We start from the raw sequence: 12,548 nt of genomic DNA, 5'->3' as shown, positions 1-12,548 counted from the left end.
GATAATAACGAGTGATTTACTTCACCTGTCCCTGCTCTGAATGTTAGGACTGATCTGTGTATAATACTACAATAAACTGCTCGGTTACTGAACAGTTTTGGTCACTTTTTAATAATAGTTCACATACAAGAATCTGCATTTATGTTTTGGTGCATAATAAACATTATATATAAATAATAACAGATAAAATAGAATACATAAATCAAGTATCAGAATGTAATTAATCCAAAGTCAGTGCAGGGATAGATGCAGATATTAGATATATTTTAGATTATATGCATTATAGATGAGATATTAGGAGGTTATATGAATGTTCTGTATTTGTCATGAAGTCACATGAAGTAAATATATTTAATTTGATATAAATACTGCAGTACAGTGTGTACAGTGTGTACAGTGTGTACAGTGGTGTGTACAGTGGTGTGTACAGTGTGTAGTGTACAGTGGTGTGTACAGTGTGTACAGTGGTGTGTGCAGTGGTGTGTACAGTGTGTACAGTGTGTACAGTGGTGTGTGCAGTGTATACAGTGTGTACAGTGTGTACAGTGTGTGCAGTGGTGTGTACAGTCTGTACAGTGTATACAGTGTGTACAGTGTGTACAGTGGTGTGTACAGTGTGTACAGTGTGTACAGTGGTGTGTGCAGTGTATACAGTGTGTACAGTGTGTACACTGGTGTGTACAGTGTATACAGTGTGTACAGTGGTGTGTACAATGTGTACAGTGGTGTGTACAGTGTGTACAGTGGTGTGTACAGTGTATACAGTGTGTACAGTGTGTACAGTGTGTACAGTGTGTACAGTTGTGTGTACAACGTGTACAGTGGTGTGTACAGTGTTTACAGTGGTGTGTACAGTGTGTACAGTGGTGTGTACAGTGCTTACAGTGTGTACAGTGGTGTGTACAGTGCTTACAGTGTGTACAGTGTGTACAGTGGTGTGTACAGTGGTGTGTACAGTGTGTACAGTGTGTACAGTGGTGTGTACAGTGTGTACAGTGTGTACAGTGGTGTTTACAGTGTGTACAGTGTGTACGGTGTGTACAGTGGTGTGTACAATGTGTACAGTGTGTACAGTGTTGTGTAGTGTGTACAGTGTTTACAGTGTGTACAGTGTTTACAGTGTGTACAGTGTGTACAGTGGTGTGTACAATGTGTACAGTGTGTACAGTGTGTACAGTGTTGTGTAGTGTGTACAGTGTTTACAGTGTGTACAGTGTTTACAGTGTGTACAGTGTGTACAGTGGTGTGTACAATGTGTACAGTGTGTACAGTGTGTACAGTGTTGTGTAGTGTGTACAGTGTTTACAGTGTGTACAGTGGTGTGTACAGTGTGTACAGTGTGTACAGTGGTGTGTACAGTGTGTACAGTGTTTACAGTGCGTACAGTGGTGTGTACAGTGTGTACAGTGTGTACAGTGGTGTGTACAGTGTGTACAGTGTGTACAGTGTGTACAAATACCACATGAACTCATTTCATCAGTCTCACTTTAATCTATTGGGGCGGTTAATGAGGGAGGGACTAACTAGAGCATAACTAAACCCGATTGGCTTATTTCCTTGTCCGTCACAGTGATCTCGTCTGTGATTGGCTGTCGCCACCGTGAAGCTTCGGAAGTGTCATTTCTGGACTTTTGGAAACTTGCAGATCTGCGGCGGTGACGAGTTGTTGGTTCACGAGTTTCTGGACGAAATGGCCTCGAGGACTCTGTAAAACAGGTAAACCGTGTCCCCGTGTGTCTCCGTGTGTCTCCGTGTGTCCCCGCGTGTCTCCGTGTGTCTGTACTGACCGTTAGTCGGACTCTGGAGCGGCTGTTGTCCTCGGCTGGCTGGTGTTTGTCCTCCCGGAGCTTCATTGTCTTTTCTCGCCCCTTAAACTTTCCTCCGGTCCCGCAGCGTCGTTGAGAGAAAGTCACGATCAAACTGCGGTGAAATGCGGTGAAATGCGGGAATGTCGCCTCGTTACCTGCCACAGGTTGTCTTTAATAACTCGTGTCCTCTCTGTCTCACTCATATAAACTCTCAGCTTCACGTCTCTGTGTCTGTTACTGTCATCATCTTTAAACCGCTTTGAGTCGATATTTAACATTTAAAAAGTGTCGCCACGCAGACACATTCAAAGCCGAATTCATCTAAACACGTTATTTATTAAGGGCAGCTGTTATTTAGATTGTTTAAGTTCATGTGGGTTTGCTGGCTTCAGCACAAACTTAGAAATAAGACATTTATTAACGGAGTCTGGTAGATAAATCAGGATTATCAGGACTAACAGCATCAGTTTTGAAAGATTCATATTAAATCATATATTTATGTATTTTATAGCATATAATAGAGTTATATTATCTTTTACACTGCAAAAACATCATTTTGAGTTTATATTTAACACATAAACTTTAGATAAATGAAGATTATCACACTAATCTGCCTCTAAAACACTAAATTATGCATATTAAATCATATATTTATGCATTTTATAGTCTATAATAGACTACAGAGTAGTCTAATGCTGGCAAACTGTCATTACGAGTTGAAAAATACGAGTTTTCTTGGTAGATAAATTAGGATTATCACGACCAGCTGCCTCCTGGTGACACCCCAGCTCTAAAATATGCATTTAAAGTATAAATATTTATGTATTATATACTCTATAATATCAGAAGAAAATCTCGTATTGTCTTTTATAGACCACAGTGCATCTAAACCATTGTTTTGAGTCGATATTTGATGGATAAGGATACTACTAAGTGAACGGTCTCAGCGCTGAATTCATCCTAAAACATTATTTAATTATATAATTAAATAATTAGAGTATTGAAACGTATGTAGGCTTGCTGGGTGTAGAGCAAACCTAAAAATAAGAGATTTCCTAACAGAGTTTGGCAGATAAATCAGGAGTAGCTGCATCGATCTGCCTCTTGGCTTTGAAATATGCACATTAACTTATGTGTTTATGTATTTCTGGTCAGAGACGACAGCCCCTGTGCTCGTGTGTGGATGATGAAAATAACTTAAATACGGAAGTTGTCTGTGAGCGAGTTGAGACATGCCTCATGTCACTGCTCCGCTCTAATAATAATAATAATACTGTTGGTTTGCAGTCGAGTGCCTGTCATAACTTTGCTGTTGAGTCATAACGAGAGCGGCGTACCTCTTTAAACGTGTTGCTGGTGACAGATGAAGCTTGAAAACATGAAAACAGAATCATCTGTGCTTCCTGTAGAGGAGTTAGATCTTTATATATTCAGAACAAACACTAACAAAGTCAGTTTAATCAGATTTGTGTGTCTGTGGCTGAAGTATGTGCTGATTCATGGCTCGGCTCGCCTCCTTGTAAAGCATCTTTAAGGTATTTTTCCTCCATGTGTCACAGCACATAGCTCAGACACCGTGAACGCTCTGACATGCGTGTGAAAGCGTTGACCTGAATACTCCCTGCAGCAGCCGGCCTTTCTGTTTTAACATCAAACATGTGAAATATAGAAGAATAATCAAGAGAAAAGAGCTTCCAGTTGGTTTTCCAACCACGCCCAGATCATATAGACAACAGATTTCCAGCTGGCCGAGCGCCCGGCGCTCACTCTGAGTCTGCAGCAGGTTTTGGGCAGAGAGAGGGGGATTATAACCCACGGGATTAAAGAGATGCAGACAGGACCAGAGCCTCTTTTTGTTGTTGTTGTTGTTGTTATTAATGGCTGGTTTGTCAGCACAAAGAAAGACCAATGTGTGTGTGTGTGTGCATGTTGTTTATGTCAGAGCGAGCAGGCGAGTGCATGCCACGCATAATTCTCTATATTTGCATTCATGTGTGCATGAACGCTCAAACTGCAGCTTTGTTTTTCTGGGAATTGAATTAAATTAATATATTTAAATGTATTTCAGTCACTTTAAATCTCCTTTTTACAGTAAGTACAGCTTTTGTTCAGTAATCAGTGAGAGCCGGCCATAGATGACTGCAGCAGGCCTCACAATCACTCATAGATTAATGATCTCCTGCTCCACATGATAATACTTTACGTACTGTATGTGGCAGAAGCGTGAGGCCTGTCAGCGACTTCCTCTTTAGATGCTGCAAAGGAAGCGTTGCTGACCGCAGGAGAGCTTCAGGTTGTGTCAGCGCTCACGGCAAAGGAAGGTTGACTTGATAAACCTGCAACACATCGTGACTGACGGATGTTACGAGAACGTTTCTTCAGCGTTTGATGATTGATGTGAGCAAAAAAAGAAGCGTATTCCTTCCCTCATTCACGAGCTCACATGACAGAAAATTACAACCGATTCTTGACCTTTCGTTGCCATCGGTGGCAACTTTTTGAACATGTGAAATAAGAGCAAACACCGTGTGTGTGTTGGGAGGTGAAATATCACGACGTCTTTGAACTAAAAGGAAAAATCAGCAACCAGCTACTATTTATCGTAGCCTAGCACTCTTAAAATACTGACGTGGTATCGTCACCTACAGGTTTCTGTGAAGCTCAGTGCTGGCTCTGGCTGCCACCATGTTTGTAGTCCTGCCTGCAGAAATACAAAGTGCTGCCACCATGTTTGTAGTCCTGCCTGCAGAAATACAAAGTAAAAGACTCTAGATATGGACTTTCATGTTTGACAGATTCATGCTGAGAATGAGCAGGTGAGGCAGAGGAGTTGCAATCAGCAACTAAATCACTGGATGTCACTAAATCCTACAGACTGGACCTTTAACGCCGTTTGCCAGTGTTACAGTTGAGTGTAACTAATTCTCCAGAAAAGACAAAAGACACAATAAAAGTTAAAAGATGAACTCATTATCGCATTATCATGATTCATTTCTATGAACATCCTGATAATATCGTTGTCCTTTGGCCGTCCCACAATGGATCGACACCAGAAAGTATCGAGGTGTCGGTCACTCACTCAGACCATTGACAGTTTAAAGAATGGAAAGACGAAAGACGACGTGTTGGAGACGAAAAATCGACCAAAGATGTTTTTGCCTGACGTGTCTTGTGTCGTGGAAGTGGCAGCGTTCTCTGAGTTATTCCTTTTATGTTCTGCTCTGAAAAGTTTAAACAGCAGAAATACAAAGAAGAACACACACCTGTGTGTGTTTGATTGGCCAACGAAGCGTCTTTAAAAGATGTTTGAGCTGAGCCAGGTTCAGTTTCTTTGCAGACGACTTTGTACTTTCCGCTTACGACTAATCTAGAAATCCAAACCCAGTGCTCCCCGTGTTAGCTTCACTGTCATGAAATGACTTGTTTCACTTGTGGTTTGTTTGTTGACGTTAAAGTTTCTAAGCCACTGAACGTCTACAGGAAAATGAATCCAGTGTTACGACCTGTTCACACATCAGCAATAAGAAGTGATTTAAACATTTTACACATGGCATGTTCAACACGTGGAAAACGTGGTGTGTTTCCTGTTTGTTGACGTTCTCTCGTTGGTTACAGGAAGAATGTGATTTCAATACTCCCCCCTCATTTCTTTATTCCCACCAGCCCTTCACCAACCCTCACCAGGATTGTGAAATCACTCACAGCTGTACGCGTCCCTCCCAAACACATCTGAAGAAGAAATAATAAAACAGGACAACAGCCAGAAGACAAAAGTTCAGAAAGTTGAATTTGGCTCGTTCAAACTCTCCCAGTTTCATATCAAAGTAGATTAAAAATCTTTTGGTTTGTTCTTGGGGCTAAAATTCTGAATTAAATTTCAGTTAATTAATAATTAAATTAGACTTTAGGCCCGTTCGATTCGCTCTCCAAATATAGACTTGTCTCACAGGAAGACGTTTAGAGGAAACTTGAGTCATCTTCAGTTTCATTGAGTCTGCTGCGTTCAATGTCACATTTACAGTGAGTGTTTCTGAGTATCCAAAAGGTTTAACGCTGAGTTTAAGTCTTGACCTTTAATGTTCAGAGGCGTTTGGAGGAGTTTTGTTAAACATGCGTCAGAGCTGCTGTGTCACGTCTCATGTTGATGTTACTCTGTGTTATCAGTTCACGGAGCGGCCTTAACATTAACGCCCAGCCAAAATAACCAAACTCAGCAGAGCGGCGGCGTTATTTTAGTGATCTCTGATACGTGATGCTAAGGTCACAGGAAGGAAGTGACCTGCCGCCGCCGACGGCAGCCAGGCCTCACTGAGTCTGTGCTGAATGATTCGCACACCTGGTTTGTTTTATTGGTTCAGGAAAGGTCTCCGAGTCGAGCGGTCCTGATCCTGATGGTATTTAAAGGTCGAGTCGATCGTCCTGGAGTCTGTCGGGCTGGTTGGTCGTGGTAGGAAGTGGTTTCTCTTGTTGCTACACATCCTCTGCATGCTGAGTTGGTTTTGTTACGTTAGTTTGATTTAATGATTATTTACATTCAGAGCAGCAGCACAGGGTTAATTCATTATGTAATGATTCAGTTTGAGGTTCGACATGAAATGTCTCATTTGGACAATTTTGAAGACAAACCCAAAGTTTGGACGTGACTGATGTCAGGGACTATTTCTTGTCCGGGTGCAGTGACTCTCTGGATTATAACCTCCAATAAAATTATCAATCTTCTTCTATATTCTGACATTTTATGAACCAAACAACTCATCGATTAATCGAGAAAATGATCGACAGATTCATTCATGACTTCATGAATCCATAACTGACGCTCGTGGAGAGTTCATCTGCTGCTCACTGCAGTGAAAAGTGGAAATAATCCTCCGTGATCTGTTATGTCACACCGCGATGTCTCCGTGTAAATGCCGTGCTGTCGTCACGCTTCATGTTTGGTAAATATTCGTCTTGTCTCTCTCTTGTCGTGTGTCAGGAGGAGGGAGGATGTCTGTGGAGGTGGACTTGTTGCTGCAGGAGGCGAAGGAAAGCATCGAGGCGGCCCAGAACTACCGCAGCGAACTGCAGCAGCGCCTGCATGGCCTCAACCAGGCCCGCAAACAGGTACCACAGCCCGTTCATAGCGCCACCATGGGAGCTGTTCTGGCTCCAGCCTGTGAGGACTGACCCCGTACATGAACTCCTCGGGGACGAGGCCGTATGAAGTGACCCGGCTGAATCCCAGGAGAGTTTATCCGTCCATGTCTGCTATCTCTTCCTTCCTCCTGCTGTCTCGATTTACCTCCTCCGGCTGCTCACAGTAAACAATGCTGCTGTTTCCTGTTGTAAGGACGGGCCGCGGGTCTGAGAGGAGACGGACCGAGCCGGACTCTGAAAACACGACTTATTTTTAATACATCAATCAGCTGTTTGTAGAAAAAGTTTAGGAATCAATCATCAGGTTTTGTTTTGGATGTGTCAAATATATTTTCTTCATATCAGGATTCAGTTTATTAAAGTTATATAGACATGTTTTTAACTTTAATATAAAGAGGGAAATGTTTGATGAAAGGATGAATAAAGACGACAGAGCGAACAGACAAACTAAACACAGACTCTAGATATGGACTTTGACGTTTGACAGATTCATGCTGAGAACGAGCAGGTGAGGGAAGGGAGTTGCAATCAGCAACTAAATCACTGGATGTCACTAAATCCTACAGACGAACACACACCTGTGTGTGTTTGTAATGAAGCGTCTTAAAAGATGTTTCATTGCGTAGCCAGGCTCAGTTTCTTTGCAGACGACTGTATTTTTCGTACATGTTTATTTCTGCTGTGAAGTTGGACATTTGGACATGGGGACTTATGGAGACTGACTCACTTCTGGAGCCAGCCTCAGGTGGACGTTAGAGGAACTGCAGCTTTCTGTCAGTTTTCTGGATTAATCCACGTTAAGGCTTTCGGCTGAGTGCCGCACATCTCAGTGAGCAGAAACAAGTAGCTTGACAGGAAGTTTGCCAGTTTGTCGTCAGCGTTCGAGTCTTGTTTCAGTTCCTCTTTGTAGAACACACACTATTTTACACACACACACACACACACACACACACACACACACACACACTCACAGGTCTTTCACAATGAGTATACAGATATCAGGAAACAGAAGATCGACAGTCTGAACTGATAAACGTGGACAGACTGTAAAATCATGGAAACACACTGTGTGTGTGTGTGTGTGTGTGTGTGTGTGTGTGTGTGTGTGTGTGTGTTGAGCAGACACAGGACATTTTCCACGCATCACTTCCTGTCGACTATCAGTGAGACGCAGGCGACCCGATGATCAATATTTTGAGGATCGTTAAAATAATAAAACACGAGGACGAACACGAAAAGACAAAGAGTTCTCTCAGATGTTTGCAAACACACACTCTGCTGTGTGTGTGTGTGTGTGTGTGTGTGTGTGTGTGTGTGTGGGGACTGGATCCCAGATAAAGTTTGGTGAAACATCAGGCAGACACACACACACACACAGCCATGATTAGTTGATGAATCAATTAGTTGTCGACTGTTTAATTATTCTGTATCAGAACAATCAGATTATTCATCGTCATGTTCAGGTTCGGGGGAGTTCGGGTCAGGCCCGCGAGGTCCTCCGGCGCCACTTCACCGAGCTGCAGGCGGCAGCGACTCGGCTGCTGACGGAGCGGCTGAGCGCCCTCCTGGCCGAGGTGGACACCATCGAGGCCGACAGCGTCAAACCGCTCGATGACTGCCAGAGCCTCATCGAGCACGGCGTGGGCCAGGCGGACGAGCTGCTCAGAGAAGGTCGGTACCTGAAACACGACGTCTATGACTGATGTTCGGGTTCTTTTGGACTGTTAGTAATCTGAATGTGTCTGTGCAGGCGAAGCAGCTCTGCGTTGTGGTCTCGGCGAGAAGGAGGACAAACTGGGCAGCTTCACCAAGAAGGCGATGCACATCCAATTGGACAGGTAGGACGGAGACCACCTGTACCCATCCTGCTCACTCCTTCTGGTTCTTCTCTAACTGGTTCTGGTGTTTTCCAGCCTGCCGGAGGTACCGGCGTTGGTGGATGTGCCGAGTGTCTCGGCCCAGCTCGACGACTCCCTGCTGGGTCTGCTGAGGGACCGGGTGTCCCGTCACGGCTCCGTCTCCTCCCACCCGCCAGTCCAGATAGAAGAGCTGCAGGAGAGGCCGGGCAGCATCCTGGTCCGCTGGTGTAAGGTCAGCATGGAGGAGAGTTAACACACACACACACACAGACACACAGACACACACACACGTGTTGATGTAATCTAATTAACGTTCGTGCTTCAGGTGGACGAGGACTTCGCCGCAGCTGATTATCGGCTGCAGTATCGGCGTTCTGGCAGCGGTGGGAGCCAGTACGAGGACGCCTACATCGGGCGGGACTCTGAGTTTTTGGTCCTCCACCTCGACCCACACACTGACTACCTGTTCAGGGTTTGCGCCCGCGGGGAGGGTCGCACCGAGTGGAGCCCATGGAGCATCCCACAGACCGGGTACACCACGCTGGCGCCGCATGGTAGGTGGAGGCTCGGCGGCGGCCTGGTGTGTTTTCTAAACTTTCTAAACTGTGTGTGTGTAATGTGTGACTGTTGTCGTCATGCAGAGTGGTGTCCGGGCACTGAGGGCTACATCCTCAGCAGCAGGAGAAACATCGCCATGCGCAACGACTCCTCCCAGTCGCGCTGCCCCGTCCTGTACTCGAAGGCGCCCACATACTTCTGCGGACAGACGCTGACCTTCAAGTACGACGAAGAAACACTCATTGATAAATCATGTGGACATTCACAGCACGTTAAAGTGTTTTTGTTTCATTCCGCGTGTTCAGGATCTCTGCGGCCGGGCAGATGGATCGGAGGGACAGTCTGGGCGTGTGCGTGGACAGCCAGAAAGGGGCGGAGTCACTTCAGAGAGACCAGGCGGTCTGCATTTCAACCAACGGTACGCTGAGACATTCCCCGGAGAGATTGGTTTATTTTTACACTTTATAACTTTGTTCATCACAAGACAACATGTGACTTGATGTTCAGGTGCTGTATTCGTCAACGGCAAAGAGATGACCAACCAGCTGCCCGCCATCACCGTGGGCTCCGCCGTGACCTTCGACATGGAGGTGGTCAACCTGTTTCCCATCAGCAACAACAACCTGAGCGAGGGCGGCAACTTCAAGCTGAGGGTGACCATCGGCTCAGGGAACCGGGAGGTGGTGTTTGACTGGCTGGTGGACCAGGCGGTGGACTGCCTCTACTTTGGCTGCTCTTTCGTCCACTCCGGCTGGAAGGTGCTCGTGTTTTAAAGGCTCGATCCTTCAAATCTGCTGGAGTTCAGGAGCCCGTCACACCGGCTCAGACATCAAGTCTAAACTTTTCTCTTTTGTCGTTTCATTTCCTCTCACTCCCGAGACTCTGACAGGGCGACAAGTCTGAAAAAAATCAGTTATTTCTTCCCAGAATTAACTTCCAGGTACTCCATAGTTCCCTGGAAAACCTGGAATTGTGCCACAAAGGCTTCCAGACTTTAACCAGCACGTCTTAAACTCATGCTGGAATGCTCACATAGAAGTAAAACTGTAAAACTGAGGCGCAGATTCGGTGCGTTTACATGCATTTAGAGTAAATAACTTGTAGAACAAATCTGGATTTTGTAATCTGGGACATGTACGAAAAGTACAAAGTCGTCTGCAAAGAAACTGAGCCTGGCTACACAATGAAACATCTTTTTAGACGCTTTGTTGGCCAATCAAATCTTTGTATTTCTACTGTTTAAACTGTGATTTTCACAGGACACTGCCACTTCCACGACGCAAGACACGTCAGGCAAAAACATCTTCACGTTTTGGATTTTGGTCGATTATTTTCACGAGTGGAAAGAAACGTCCAAAATCTACATTTGTGTTGATTTGACTCCGTCTGTTTGTGTCTGTAGATCAAAAGTCACATCAGATTAAGCCTAATTCACATTTCTGCATGTAAATGTACCGACCCAGTCCGCGACCCTCTCTGGGATAAAATGATTGATCCGGGTGAGTCCAGACCTTCTTTAAACCCTGTCATCGTGTATCTGCTGCTCCACTGAACCAACACACACCGACGCGATGATCCAACTCTTCGATCTTCAGGGAGCCACGTTGGAGGACGTCTGAGTTCATCGCAGCTTCTTTTGGCTTTTGATTCTGGGGCCTTCTGACGAGGTCGGCCGTCCGTTTACAGCTTTTTATTTTCATTTTTTTATGTCATCGCTGCGGGGGAAGAGGTTTGTTGATCTATGCGTCGTCTTAATTTAGTCGCAGAAGCAGAGCCTGTCGGGACGGTTCCCGGGAAGCCCTGGGTTTGTTTCGGGAGCAGCAGGAACATGAAGACATGTTACGATCTGAAGCTGCAGACCTTTTTTTTTCTCATTTTATTTTTTATCTTAACAAAATCGCGTCACTGTGAAAGCCACACCTCGTCTTCTTTGCCTCCTAAAGTTCAAGTTTAAAGGGACAGTTCGTCAAGAACACAAACCTGCCCGAGTGTTGTCCGTCTCTCTGGGTTTTTGGGTGAATGTTGTCGTTAAGTTGCTCTTTTGTTTCTATGCTTTCATACTTCAGTTAGTTTAGCTTTCCAGGTATGTTAGCCGAGAGCAACTGAGTTTATTATTTATGTTTAATTCAACATTTTTCAGCCCGTTACTTTCAGTGTCAAAGACAATCTTGTCATCCAATAACTCCGACACAGACGACGCTCCAGGCTGAAGAAATGATCGTTTTTTGTCCGAACTGTCACCTTTTAAAACGACTGTTTAAAAGTTTTTAATTGTTTCAGCTTTATTTTTATTTCTCGCATTGACAATCCTAACAGTATTTACCTGTAAAACCTGTTGTAGTGGGAGGATGATGGGAGCCTGTCGAGTGCTGGTTTATCGATAAATCTGTGAGGAACTAATCGGCCTCATTCAGTTTACAGTCTGACTCATTACCGTTTAATAAGAGTTAACCTCTTCTTCTTCTTCTGTGGTGGTGTTGACACAAAATATTGTTTGACCTGAAAACAGCAGGAAAATTTGGCTTTTGTTTTGTTTTGTACCAAACTTTTGATTATTTTCATTATTTCTGAATCTACCAGTTACACCTGAAAAATGTCTTCAGACGTCTTGTTTTGTCCGTCCAACAGTCAAAGACACAAAGATGTTCTGTTAACAACAAAGCAGAGAAAAGACTGGTGTCACCAAATGGCGCCAATGGAAAAAAAGACGACGCCAAACTTCTCAGCACGTCTTCTTCGACTCTCTGACGTTTCTTCAGAGATCTTTGTTTTTCCGCTGACCTGAGGTCGGCGTTTCGTCTTTGCGGAGGACACTTAAACCCTCGATGGGTCCCAGATGATGGTACAGATTTCCTGGAAACCAGTAAAACACGAGGAGGGGGAAACCAGTGACTGTTAACCAGGCTGCTTCAGAGTTTTGACGGTGAAAACAGCGACACCTGCTGGTCAAATGTTTCACATTGCATTTGTTCTCGATGCTGTCATCCTTCATCTTTTGTTCAATAAAGGTCAAATTATGTAAACTGATCAAACTAACGAGGAGTCAGCTTCATTTAAAACATTTTTACATCTGACTTCACGTTTTAGCTTTTAACTTATGACTCTGTGTCTCACTGATACCGAGACAAAAGGATCATTTTATTTAACCTCGAAGCAGACGTGACTTCATTTGTGGGTTTAAAGGTTG

The 12,548-nt window shown here is 44.4% G+C and overlaps 1 protein-coding gene across 1 annotated transcript; it reads left to right on the top strand.

Annotated features, from left to right (window-relative positions):
- The first annotated feature begins 1,571 nt into the window (after positions 1-1,571).
- Positions 1,572-12,397, top strand: crlf3 (cytokine receptor-like factor 3). The gene is made up of 9 exons (XM_010736453.3): positions 1,572-1,716; positions 6,784-6,911; positions 8,408-8,615; positions 8,695-8,782; positions 8,858-9,035; positions 9,129-9,357; positions 9,445-9,583; positions 9,667-9,779; positions 9,869-12,397. The coding sequence occupies exons 2-9, from the start codon at positions 6,795-6,797 to the stop codon at positions 10,132-10,134; spliced, it is 1,338 nt and encodes a 445-aa protein (XP_010734755.1). The 5' UTR covers positions 1,572-1,716; positions 6,784-6,794; the 3' UTR covers positions 10,135-12,397.
- Positions 12,398-12,548: the final 151 nt, after the last annotated feature.

This window comes from Larimichthys crocea, chromosome XII, assembly GCF_000972845.2.
Source record: "Larimichthys crocea isolate SSNF chromosome XII, L_crocea_2.0, whole genome shotgun sequence".
NCBI lineage: Eukaryota > Metazoa > Chordata > Actinopteri > Sciaenidae > Larimichthys > Larimichthys crocea.
The sequence above is the reverse complement of the archived record's forward strand: the minus strand, read 5'-3'. Positions and strand labels throughout refer to the sequence as shown.

Coding starts and splice junctions, on each gene's coding strand:
- crlf3 (XM_010736453.3), top strand. CDS start 6,795: ATGTCTGTGGAGGTGGACTTGTTGCTGCAGGAGGCGAAGGAAAGCATC. Junction 9,036..9,128: donor TCCTGGTCCGCTGGTGTAAG/GTCAGCATGGAG, acceptor TTCGTGCTTCAG/GTGGACGAGGACTTCGCCGC. Junction 9,358..9,444: donor CACCACGCTGGCGCCGCATG/GTAGGTGGAGGC, acceptor GTCGTCATGCAG/AGTGGTGTCCGGGCACTGAG.